We start from the raw sequence: 13,121 nt of genomic DNA on the forward strand, positions 1-13,121 counted from the left end.
TCACACTGTCTGTCTGTCTGTCTGTCACTCTGTGCTCTCACAGAATCCATGCCTTCCACGTCTGAATCTTCCTCCACCAACGACACTGTCACAGGTAGAAACTCTGCAGGCACTTGAGTCTGGGAATGGGTTTGGTTTCACCTTTGCCTCGTGTTCTCTCCACGTTGTAACCCGATAACCAGATTTTCTCTGCAACAGAGGAGAATTCATCGCATGCATGCTCTTTCTTTCTTTTGCTTTTCTCTGAGATGTCTGTCCATCTTCATCTAGATCTGAGGGTTCATGTTACATCGGAGGAATTTGTACATTCGGTCGAATTATGTGTTTGATCGGTTTCTATCCGCCTTTTTTTTGTAGATAAGCTTTGGTGCTGGTAACTCTCGCATTTATGCTTTTTTCACATGGACATACATGAATGACTATGTATGTATGAGGCATGACTGTGCTGACTGTAGCTTATTGCAGTGATCCTCAGTAGAGTCACAGTTCATTTGTGATTCATTATGCTATGTACGCAGCTGAGGCTGATTTAGGCTTGTTATGTCTAGCATGCATTCGTGGATGCTTGCAGATGCGCATTTGTTTTTATTGCTTTTCCACAGTTGACCGCTGATATGGGCCCTGTGTTCATATTAGCCTGACAGAGAAGGTTGTTGAAGATATGTGTGTGTGTGTGTGTGTGTGTGTGTGTGAGAGAGAGAGAGTAAGCGAGAGCGAAAGGGCAATAAAGAGTGTGTACATGTGGATTTGGTTGGCATTAACCTGCACATTATCACGCAGAATTAATGCTGAGAATTGGTGGTGGTTTGGTATGGTGTGGGAGGGCCTTGAAGAGGAAGAGGAAGTACAGCAGGGCTGGTGGAGGGGCTTGTAATGGGGTTTGAACAGCAGGCAGGGTCAGCGGAAGAGGGCTCGCTGGACAGGGTGTTTGCTGGCATGCGAGAGCTCTTGAGCGCGGTGGTTTCCATGGCGAAGTGGAGGTGGGAGGAACCAGACCCCTGCTTCACGCCCCCTCTGTGCTCCTCCAGGTCAGCAGGTGATCGAGGAGCAGAGGAGGCGGCTGGCGGAGCTGAAGCAGAAGGCCGCAGTGGAGGCGCAGTGCCAGTGGGAGGCGCTGCGGGGCTCTCAGACGCAGCTCAACGTCCTTTTCCCGCCCTCTGGGCCTCCCATGGTGCACCACTCCATCCTGCACCACCAGCCGCCGCCCGCTGGGGAGCGGCCCTATGACACACTCAGCCTGGAGAGCTCCGACAGCATGGACACCAGCGTTTCCACCGGCAACTCAGCCTGTTCCCCTGACAACATGTCCAGGTTGGAGGCAGTTATGAAACAACACTAATGACATCAGGAAATACATTTTCCCTCTTTATTTAACAAGCCCTGTAAAGTCATTACCTCTACGGTGTTTTCCAGCAGGAACAATTTTATGTTTTTTTTATTTTGTTCGCTTTAAAATTGCTTTGTAACCCTAATAGTTGTGTAAATAAACGTGTGCCTGTCTCCGCAGTGCTAGTGGGATGGATGCCCTGAAGATTGAAGAAATGGAAAAGATGCTGAAAGAGGCACAGCTGGAGAAGGCCAAACTAATCGAGAGTCGAGTGAGTTTTCCGTAGATTCATCACCTTCATAGCATGCACAGGTATCACCATGCCATTTTAACAGTGGCGGTGTGGAGGCGTGGTGTGTCAGTGGGAGGGGTCTATCTGGTGAGGGTTTGCTATCGGAGATGTGGTTTTGGTGATTGATCCAGGAGAAGGAGACGCAGACACGGAGGCAGCTGCTGGAGGAGGAGCGGAGGAGGCGCGAGGAGGCGGAGAAGCGGCTGCAGGACGAGACGGTTCACAGGCAGCAGCTGGTGGAGAAGGAGGTGAAGATGAGGGCCAGGAACTTCTCACAGGTCAGGAGCCCATCTGAGCCGCACCACATTCAGTTCCACTAACCTTCGCCCACGTCCACAAATTATATCAATCACAGCCACACCCATCTCAGTTACACCAATCACAGCCACACACATTTCAGTTACACTGATCATCACCACACCCACCACAGTTACACCAATCACAGCCGCACACATTTGAGTTACACTAATCATTGCCACGCCCACCAATTATAACAACCACACTCATCACAGTTACACCAATCACAGCCACACATATTTCAGTTACACTGATCATCACCACACCAACAGTTAACCATCACAGCCGCCATTGATTACACTAATCATGCAGCCACATATCTATCGCAGCCATCTCTTCATCACACCATGTCACTCAGTCCAATCATGCTCAATCTCAGCTTCTCTCAGTCAATCTCATCTACCCACATCTGGGGTTTCTCCTGTCATAGCCACACCCATTGTAGTTACACCAGTCACAGCCATGCCCATATAAGTTGCATCCTCCCGGTTGTACGTTAGAAGTAACTGAAAAATAACTATTAAAAAATACACAGCTTTTTATAAATTTTTCACATTGTGTGTGTTGTCTGCACAAACACTAACATTATGTATAAAATATCAGGTGATCTTTTTTTTGTTTTGTTTTTTAAACAGGCTCGTCCCATGACGCGATACCTGCCCATCCGCAAGGAGGAGTTTGACCTGCGCTCTCACATCGAGTCGTCTGGGCACAACGCAGAGACCTGCTACCAGGTGATCCTCACCGAGAAGATGTGCAAGGGCTACCTGGTCAAGATGGGCGGCAAGATCAAGTCCTGGAAGAAGCGCTGGTTCGTCTTCGACCGCCTCAGGAGGACGTTCTCCTACTACGTGGGTAAGGCTCCTCCTCCTCCCCCTCCTCCTCCTCCTCCCTGCGCTGATGCAACCCTCTGGCATTACGGGAGCTCTGACTCCTGCTCTGTGTTGGGTAGAAGCTCGAGGTCTGGGGGTTCTGAATGATCCGTTGCAGCTCCACCAAGACCCAACTTCAAACTGTTTCTCCCCACAAACCCCGGTACTGTTATTGGATTGTGCGAGTTTAAAGCGCCTGCCTTCTGTTTGCCTGTAGTGTGTCGGCCTCCTCCGCTTCATCGAGTATGATATCTGATGATGATGATGAAATACGCTGCAATGCTATCGTGCTGTGTACGCTTCGCGGAGAAAAGCCATTCCTGGCACACTGACATATCATAGCAGTGGAGACACAACAGTTATTCAGTTTTCAGCGATAATGAAACGGCATGTGGAAGCAAAAGATTCGGAGGATTACAGAGACTCCTTTAATAAGTTCTGCACCACCTAAGTCTTGCCCTTTTTTGATGTGGAAAGGAGAAACATACAGTAGATGCCGTTTTATCCAGATCAAATGGTCTTATCTCAGAGACGGGGATTTAAAAGGATGGGAATCTTGGAATATCAGTTTTATTCAGCCCTAGTTCTGTGCACAGACACCTATTAAGCGCCTGCACAAGCATAGTAACGGTTATGATTTTAAAATAATAAGAATTATGAGAGGAGGCATGCGTTAAAAAGCCTTCATTGGAAGGGCGACTCCGTACCGGGAAAGTCAGTAAAAAGTGCCTTCAAGCACTTCAGATGCACCTTCTGACTCCTCTTTTTTATTTTTGTTTAAAATTCTCAATTTTCTGGGTCTGTCTCCTCCGTTGTGTGTGGTGCTTTAGTCGCGCATCTGAATGAGAATGAAATATTCTGCCTTCTCTCCAGACAAGCATGAGACCAAGCTGAAGGGAGTGATCTACTTCCAGGCCATTGAGGAGGTGTATTACGATCACCTGCGCAGCGCCACGAAGGTACAGTACGCTGCTCGCCACTGCCGTCCACCACACAGGACCTCACTCTTCCTCACACGCCCGTCTGAGAATGAAGCGCTGGGGGCGCAGCGCACATTGATGCCTTTTGCATTATACAAAGAGCCTTCTGTGCGTGCGTGTGCGTGCGTGCGTGCGTGCGTGCGTGCGTGCGTGTGTGCGTGTGTGTGGGACTGGCTTTTTTTTAAAGAGGCAGAGGGATTTTGCCGGTAACCTCTGAACAACTGATTTTAAAGTCAGACATTCATGCTCATATGCATTTTCATATAGCATAACGAAGATCTGCTTTATTTCATGTACCTTTAATTTGTGTTTGATGCATATTTACAATATGGTTCATTTGTTTCATTTCATTTTTTATCTCATGAAATGATTTTCTTTATTTTCAGTTGAAAACTTATTCCATTTCCTTTCTCTTTTTTCCATTTCCTTGTTTCATCCCCTTTACTCTTACTCCGACCGGCTGCTTCGCAGAAAGGATTTTTCAATCTCAGTTTGGCCAATGTATGTATTTGTGTTATGTGTGTGCGTTTGTGTCTGCGCATTTGTCTGCTTATGCATGTGTGCGTATGTGTGTGCATGTGTCTGTGTGTGAGTTTAATTAAGTGTGTGTGTGTGCGTGTGTGCGTGTGTGTGTGTGTGTGTGTGTGTGTGTGTGTGTGTGTGTCCCAGAATCCTCGCATGTCCCTCAGTACTCATCTCTTCCCCATCTCCTTCTCTAACTGCCAAAACCAAAGTTCCATGGGTCAGGAACCAGCAAAGCAGTTTGACTGCAGAGAAATGCATTTACATCTATACAAAGGGCCTTCCTGCCATGCACCTTTTTTCATTGCATAATATGTACAGTGCCCCAGTTTCACTATGCCGATTATGGTGCTTCTGCCTCTTCCTAAACTTGTTCTTCCTGTTCGAGGCTTATTAACAGGCAGGGTATTTACATTGGCTCTTTACACATATTGCTGTAAAATACATCCTGGAACTGCCAACCGAAATGGGGAGTCTGTAAAAAGTGATCTACATGGTGAAACCAAAAAGTTTAAAAATACCCTTAAATAAAAGCTGAGAGTGTGCACTTTAGCCACGTGAATTTTTTGAGTACAAATTTAAAATTCTAGAGTACAGAAAAAAAGTGTTCACTATATATATATATAGTACAAGTCAAAAGTATTAGGCCACCTGTAGTTAAAAAAAAAAGGTTTAGGTCGAGAAAAATTCAGTTTATATATGCACATTTATTGAATAGTAAACCAAAGTACAATCATTTATGTTTTTCTATTTTTCTATTTACAATAACACAAAACAATGACTTTTGCTTAAAAATAATCTTTGACAGGACTATTCTTGAAATTGCCTCATTTAGCTTTAATTGCAGTTGAATTCATCATTGAAAGTCTATCCAGTCATTTTGCAAAGTGGGGGGTATAGGGAGGTGGAGGGATAATTAAAATGAGTGAAATCTTATCTGCCTTAAGTTTTAAAACCCCAGGTAGCCTAATAACTTTAGCCTGTAGTACAAGTAAAATAGGCACTAAAGTTGCAAGAAATATGGCTAAGAAGGAGTTTGGCTTAGATGTGCGGATCCATGTAAACATTGTGGCAAAAAAGTTAATTATACCAGTGAGAAATTGTCAAGAAGCTTAAGATTTCCACACTCAGAAGGGTCCAACTTATGGGCAGTAATGTTAAGAGGAGAAGACCAGGAAGATCAAGAGGCAGAAGACAAATATCTTGTGTTGTCTAGCTAGAGAAACTGTCCTAAAACTGCACCACTACTACAGGAGAACTGATTTCTCTCTTGCTGCAGTGAGTTCTTCCTGTTTTTTTGGTGCTATTCTACAATGGATATTTGTCTACTGCCTCTTGATCTTCCTGGTCTTCTCCTGTTAACATAAATACCCTTCAGCTCAGACCCTTCTAAGTGTGTACTGAATACTGCACCTGGAAATCTTAAGCTTCTTTGCAACTGCTCACGAGGAATACCCTTGCCATGTTCATTAGGCCTAGATGTCCAGCACATCTAAGTCTAACTCCGTCTTCTTTGCCATATTTTTTGCACCTTTAGTGCCTATTTTACTTACACTACAGGCCAATGGTATAAGGCTACCTGTGGTTTAACAAAAAAAAAAACTTAAGGTAGATAATCTAACTACCACTCCACCTCCATCCCACCCCCCTTTTGCAGTGATTGGATAGACTTCCAATAATTTGTTTATTTGTAATTAAATCATTTTAATTTTGAGGAAAGTTGTGTCTCTTAAGATTATTTTTAAATAAAACTCATCTTTATGTGTTATTGTAGGAGGAAACTGAAAAAAAATGTTTATACATTGGTTTGCTGTTCAATAAATGTGGAATTCTTCACCACAGGTGGCCTAATATTTGTGAATATATATTCCCCTCATATAATACTACTGTTGTATCTCATTCTTATTACACAAGTGTCAATACAGCAGGGCTCTGTGTGTGTGTGTCTGTGTGTGTTTAGGTGTGTGTCTGTGTGTGTGCTCACATGCATGCGTCTGTGTTTTTCACTCTCTGATCCATTTCCCTCTAGCACATCTCTGATCTGCTGCCTCCTCAGTTCCGTAGAGAGGTGTGTCTCTCCTTTACTAACTGTGTGCAGTCTGTGCTTCATACAATCATATACACGCACGCACGCACGCACACACACACACACACACACACACACATACACACACACACCAAACACTCACCCACATCACACAGGCTCTTTTTACTCAAAAGCTGTGTGCAGTCGGGATGGTAATTTCCACTCATGATAACGCACCCAAGTACCCAAGTTTTGCCATCATAGTAAAGTCCTAATGCTTAGTTTATTGTGTCAATAAACCCAGTCTGTGTCAGATATGATCCAAATATTTTTATTCTTAACTCACAAATGTTACATGCCCACAAAACCAATATACAACGGCTTGGCTGAGTACTAAGTTCTGATTGGCTGGGATGCGCATAATTATTTTTCCATATACGCTCAACTATGGAGTAGTGCCTGTGAAAGTTCAATCACCATTCTAAATTAATGCACATCAGTCCGACTTGATAAATGAAGTGGGAATTTGTAAGAGCAAGCAAGCTAATAGTTACAGAATCATCAGAAATTGCAACAGTGTCAGCTTGATGTCCATGAATGACTGTATAGAGAGCAGCTAGTCTAGTTATAGCTTGACTATGTTTATAGTTCAGCCTCTGTTTTGAATATAATTCAGTAGTTGGCTAGCCTAGCTATTCAGATTAACAAGCATTCTGAGAAACCAGTTTGACTTAAAACCAAAATGAATGTTAGTATTAGGTAACCTGGTTGTGGTACCAGTAAGTTGCATTTGTTGTTAAGTGGTAGCCTACAGGGTATGGGATATTTGCTGGAATACTTAATGGCTGCCAATTTACGGTTTGGTGGGCCGGCATGCCCCATATCTATACAGCACCGAGAGTCTGGCACTTTTCAGGGTTTTCCCTACAGAAATAACTGCAATGACCACATGACCCCATTTTAACAGACAGAATTCACAAACAACTTCACACGTCCAGTCGTCCACACAATAAAGCTCCAAACTCAGGGGATTTAGAATTTTTTCCTTCTTCTTATTTGTCTTCTTTTCCTGCCTGATTACATCATCACAAATGCTCCAAGCCCACAAAGAATACGTCACCCCATTGGGCATTTAGGTACATCAGCCAGTAAAAATATTGGATACAGACACAAAATTAACATATATACACTTAAATTTGTGCAAACGATTAGAAGAACAGAACTTTGCAACTCCAATGTCTGTTTCCCTTGTAGCTCACTAGCCTATGGAACTTTTTGGACAAGTGATAGACCTGGGTTCAATTCCACCCTCGGACTGAAGCAAACCTCTAAACTCATTACACTGACTTACTCTCTAACTAAAAATAAAACATTTAAATTATTGGTTTTGCATATGTGAAATCTTTGCAGGGAACTTATTTATATTTATGAAATCCAAATAAAATACATTATGTATTTATCAGCCCGGCCTTTCTGTAACGTGAATGATTGCATGTTTCTTGACATAAAAGTCAATATTGTTGCTCGTACAGTATTGCCGTAATTTCGATATCAATTATTTTAATGGCAGGACTAGATTTCTTTAGTTTGAATTAATGACTTTAGTAATGAATGACTAGTGCTTTGTATGTGTGAGTAACTTGGCATTATTGTATGTTGAAAATGTGTTTCTCATCAGATTATAAACACAAGGCTAAAAAATCCAGCATAGTATGCCTTTAAGTAACATTTCATTTGCAGTGGAATCTCCTATTTAGAAGGGCATGTTTTCATTACAATTGACGGAGGTAGTAAATTCGCCTTGGGCAGTTTCCCTCAGCACAGGGCATTCAAACTACACCATGCTGAGCGGCTCGGGCACTATTCCGCTTATACGGCTAACTGACAAAAGGCATAACTCCAATCAAAACACGCCCTTCAAAATATGTATTTTCTTTACTCAGTTCATATTAGATGAAAGAATATCCCCTATTTGAATATGATTCTAATTTTTACATAGGCTACTGTATGATAAATTAATAAATGGAACCAAGTTCCAACACATAGTTCTGCATGCATACCCTTTTTGAGAAAATGAAAAACACAGAGTAGGCATGTATCCGACAATCCATCAATCTATTGCTCGTACCCATCTCTAGTGTGCAGGGCGCAAATAACATCAACACACAGGCCCTGTTTTGTCAGTGGCGTGGTGGAATCTAGTCGCCCCCTTAAAGCCCTGGTGCTTGAATTAAGCTCATGTGTTTCAATATGTATTTTTAAACAGATGGAGTCAGTATCTATACGATTCAAATATTTTTGGGTTGTAGAAGAGCTTTCTTGGGCCACAGTTGACTGTGCCGTGATACGGCGTGTGTATTTGCTCCTGTTTGGATATTATCTATTGCAGCTGTTTAGATTGAACTTTTTCATATTCTTAGTGTACATCGCACGTATACAGAATGCCACAGAGACATGTCAGCCAGAAGCGCAGTAACTGGAACACGACCTGGTTGAGTTGGTGGAGCAGGTTTTGGCCAGAAGAATGCACCAGACTAGAACAGGCTCTGAGGGGGGGCACTGTATGTTCTGCAGTGACACTCTGCCTTCTCCTTGTGGTTTCAGAGTCCGAACCCCTCTCTGACCTTCTGCGTGAAAACCCACGACCGGCTGTACTACATGATGGCTCCTTCACCCGAGGCCATGAGGATATGGATGGATGTCATAGTAACGGGGGCCGAGGGCTACACGCAGTTCATGAACTGAAGAAGAAAGGAGCGGCTTTTCGAAAAGCTTGATGACAAACGGATCCAGCAGGGAGATGCAGAGTAACCTGAGACCATTGCGGCGTTACGAGGACCTGAACTCCCAGTTCTGGGAAAAGCCTTTCATTTGTTACTTGTATTTGTATTATTTTTTTTTTACACAAATACCTTCATTTTAGACTTTCTCTTTGCCATTTTTTCTATGTGCTTCAGCATGGATGAAAAAGGGAGTTCTGGGAGGACAGAAACAAAATTATACCAAAATTCTCGGCTTTGCTGCTTAAAACAAGGCCTTGCTTGTGTTGCCAATGGAGAGATTGTTGTTTTTTTTTTTTTTTTTTTGGTACAGTCCCTTGATGAAAGGACCCATTTTTGTGTACTGCTAACTTTAATGCTTTTGAAGTTTAATGACACTGAATTATTTAATCTTCAGCTACAGGCCAGTGAAGGCCCGCCAATCTGAAGTGCTTTTTCACATACACACTTTACATGCAATCCACAAGGAGGGAATCTTTTGTGAGGTCTGGGTGGGTATCAATGGAATTGCTATGTCACATCTGCAATCAAGATTTCTTCTCCAATAAATACAAAAATGGCCGTTTTTACTGGAAAGCCAACTAGCATAAACATACCAGTGTAGATGATTCCAGGACAATTTCCACCAAAGATTTTCTCTGCCAGCTGCTCCAGAGGGGGCCTGTTTCCCTTTTTATGGTTATTTTTTAATTTAAGAAATGTCTCCATTGGAAACTGCAGAACGGGATCCACACTGTGTTTTTCAGCAAATGTTGCCAACAAATGAATTAAAAGGTGCATAATCACACACACACTCACTCGCATGTGCACATGCACACCCGCATGCCCACATGCATGTGCACTCAAACAAGTATGATCAGTGTGCCAAGTTGTGATATCTAGACAATATGACTTTATCCCAAATATGGAGCAGCCATTCCATCACTGCCAGCCTATAACAAGAGCTACTAAAGACTTATACTGCAGACACAACATAACTAACTACAACGATGCAATTCATTCTCTCTTGAAACTAATATGTGCCTTCATATGTATTTGTTATTCCAGGTATTTGACTTTAAAGCTTGTGGGAAAACTATCTTAATCTGTATGTGTGTGTGAGAGAGTGAATGTGCGTGCGCGAGTGAGTGTGCGTGCGTGTGCGCAATGTGTGTGTGTACATAATATGTAATTTCAACATTGTTGAATGGAGATTTGCACAAGGCTTGGGGGGTTAAAGCTATATTTCACTTTGGTTTAACACAACTATTATGTGGTGCTTACCACATTGTAATAGCATAGCGTGAATACTGGCAACATCAGCTGTCCCTGTTAACGTCAATGGCAGCAACTGTTCCTGCCGGTTTTCCGGTTCCCAATTCACTCCCCTTCATTTTTGCGACCTTTTAATCTTGTTGCTTAGAGGATAATAGGTTGATAAAAAGAGAATACTAACATCGAACGGTCTCAGTTTTTATGAGCTGAGAAGCTGTTTTCAGATTTAGGTTTGCTATAAACTAAGAAACTATTTTCAGATTGGGTTCTTGGCTACATAGAAATACAACCAGTCGTAGTTAGATTTTTTTATAAATGCATGCGCCCATGTGGGTTAAAATAAAGCTTTTTTCGTATCTTATTTTTCTTATAAGGCAATAAAACGTCGAAAATACATCAGATATTCAAAAAACCTGGGACCGTTTGAGGTTAGTAGTCTGTTTTATCGACCTATTATCCTCCATAGTTTGTGTTTTAAAACGATTAATTTCAGTGAGGTGAAAATTAATGGGAACCAGATAATCAGGAGAAACGGCGCTACCGGTAATGGCTGGTACGGACTTCTAATCACACTACGCAAATGGGGTAAGCGCTGCAAAATTACTTTGTTATACCTAAGTGCGATATCCCTTTAACAGTCTTATGACTGCTGTTGAATTACAGTGTAATATTGTGGCACTCAGAAAAGAATATCTGTGATTTTGTTAAAAACCCAGGTGTTCAGGCTACTTAAAAGCAAACTATCTATCCTACTGTTTGCCGTGATGCTGTCTGTGAGGTAACCATGTCCAAGGGAAAGTGCACCCGTGCGCACAGAACACTCTGGACAGGAACTCAAGTGGCCAGGGGTGTGTTTCCTGATAAAGTTGGATTTTAGGATTAATTAGTGTGTTTACGAGGTTCTTAAGCAACAATGCTCTCTCTTTGAGTGGGTTTCCCAAACACAATCGTTAGGCGGACTGTTAAAAGGAATTTAACACACTTTGCAAAGCGCGTTCTCGCTACAGCATGAGTAGTTGATAAACCGATGTCTAAGTAATAATAGGCTAAATAATTAAGGAAAATTTCCCGAAAATCACCCACTCCTGGCTTCATCCGTGAAGAGGTCTCGTGGATTAAAGTTTACCCTGATTGCAGCGGTTCTTCTATGTTTCTGCACCGTTGGTTCTGGTGCACGATTCTCTGAAGTGCAGCCATTACGGTTTAGACAATTCTCCACAATGCAGGGGTGGCAATGTTTTGGCCTTGTGTTTACAGTTTTACAGGTGAATAATTCGATTATCATTTGCTTATTAAATGCATTTAATTGGATAAAAAATAATCAAGTTATAAATGTGACATTGGCATGTTCAATTTAATACAGTGTCATTCCAAATGATATTCAAATACAATATTTATTTTATCGGTATTTACTTTATATTTTTACAATATTTACTCTGAGTATACGTGAAAACGAATGACTACGAGGCTGCTACACTTTACACATGATTCTAAAGCGCATGTGTGTTGTTTGTGCTACCAAAGCCGACTGCTGCAAGAAGAATCGTAAAGAGGTTCTTTGCTGCAAGCAAACTGATCTAGACAACGCTTAACCTACGAGTGAACTAAAGGGGCACTCGTTATGAATGTGTTTGGGAAACCCACGTTATTTTAATGGTCGTAAGAGGCATTTAAAGAGGTTCTCCGCGTCGAGCGGCTTTCGGGAAGGCCACAACAGATGTACAGTATTGGTGTGTTCAGAATGACCGGTACCTGTGTGCTCACTGTAAGCATACCTCTGTGCTGATAGACCGTAACACCGTGCCCATAGTGTATTTTCACAGTGGTTTTAGTCATGTGCCTGGTGCCCGGCTGGTGCATGCAATCCCTCTGGGATCAATAGACTGTGTTTGACATTATTGTAACAGTTTCGTATTGTAGCTAATGTGAATAAAAAGGTTTAATGATAGGTCCCCAAAAAAGAGAAGCGAACATATTGGCAGGATTGGTTGTCAGTGGCCCTGGTCATCAGAGCGACCAATGAAAAGCAGCCAGTGAAAATCTCCCTTGTTTTTTGTTGCATCCTTGTCATGCTTCCTTGTTCATCATTTAGTATCAACTCTTCTCACTATATCTGAAGGTTTTTAACTATAAACCATACACTTTATAACAGTGCAGGCTTGTGATGAACAATACACAAGGGAGGTCACGGGAACCCTGCAGAACTATTTTGAGAATCAGGTATGCACCGTCTCTTTTCTGTATATGCATTTGTCTGGTTGGAATACAATACGTGCATAACAGTGCACCTTTACTATGTTGTAGTGCTATGCTATTGTTATTGCTCATTGTGTTTCATCTGTCTGTTAAAGATAATTCCTCCATCTTCTTCCTACATGCTTACACGTACTCTCATCCCCTCACTCTGTCTCTCCCTGTTCTCTTGGCCTTGCCCTTCCCAACGAGACACGATTCATTCAGACGCACGTGCACACACACGCTCTGGACCATGTTACACAATTGGTACTTTTTTCTTTGCCTTACACATTTATGCGTGCGGACTGTGTGGGGTTTGTTTATCGGGCCAATTAAAAAGGAAATCTTTCCCAAGGCGTCCTTTGCTTGTTTGTGCAGTGTTCGGGCAGGAGAGTGGAGAGGGTCAGATGTGAGTTTTACAGATGAATGACATGAGCTCTTAATGAGACATATATATTATTTAAAGAGCTGTACATGTGTGTGCATATCAGGGTTATAGACATTTCCATATTAGTTTAGGAAATGAGCTGCAATTC

General features: G+C 42.3%; 1 protein-coding gene across 1 annotated transcript in view; it reads left to right on the forward strand.

Annotated features, from left to right (window-relative positions):
* Positions 1-12,934, forward strand: part of phldb1b (pleckstrin homology-like domain, family B, member 1b) — a 59,327-nt gene extending 46,393 nt beyond the window's left edge. Inside the window, exons 20-28 of the mRNA XM_064302403.1 lie at positions 44-94; positions 1,029-1,311; positions 1,508-1,598; positions 1,751-1,897; positions 2,552-2,771; positions 3,662-3,747; positions 4,240-4,269; positions 6,320-6,358; positions 8,921-12,934. Coding sequence (XP_064158473.1) covers positions 44-94; positions 1,029-1,311; positions 1,508-1,598; positions 1,751-1,897; positions 2,552-2,771; positions 3,662-3,747; positions 4,240-4,269; positions 6,320-6,358; positions 8,921-9,061 — 1,088 coding nt within the window. The 3' untranslated portion in view covers positions 9,062-12,934. The remainder of the gene's footprint in view (positions 1-43; positions 95-1,028; positions 1,312-1,507; positions 1,599-1,750; positions 1,898-2,551; positions 2,772-3,661; positions 3,748-4,239; positions 4,270-6,319; positions 6,359-8,920) is intronic.
* Positions 12,935-13,121: the final 187 nt, after the last annotated feature.

The sequence above is a fragment of the Anguilla rostrata genome, chromosome 12 (assembly GCF_018555375.3).
Source record: "Anguilla rostrata isolate EN2019 chromosome 12, ASM1855537v3, whole genome shotgun sequence".
NCBI classification, from domain to species: Eukaryota; Metazoa; Chordata; class Actinopteri; order Anguilliformes; family Anguillidae; genus Anguilla; species Anguilla rostrata.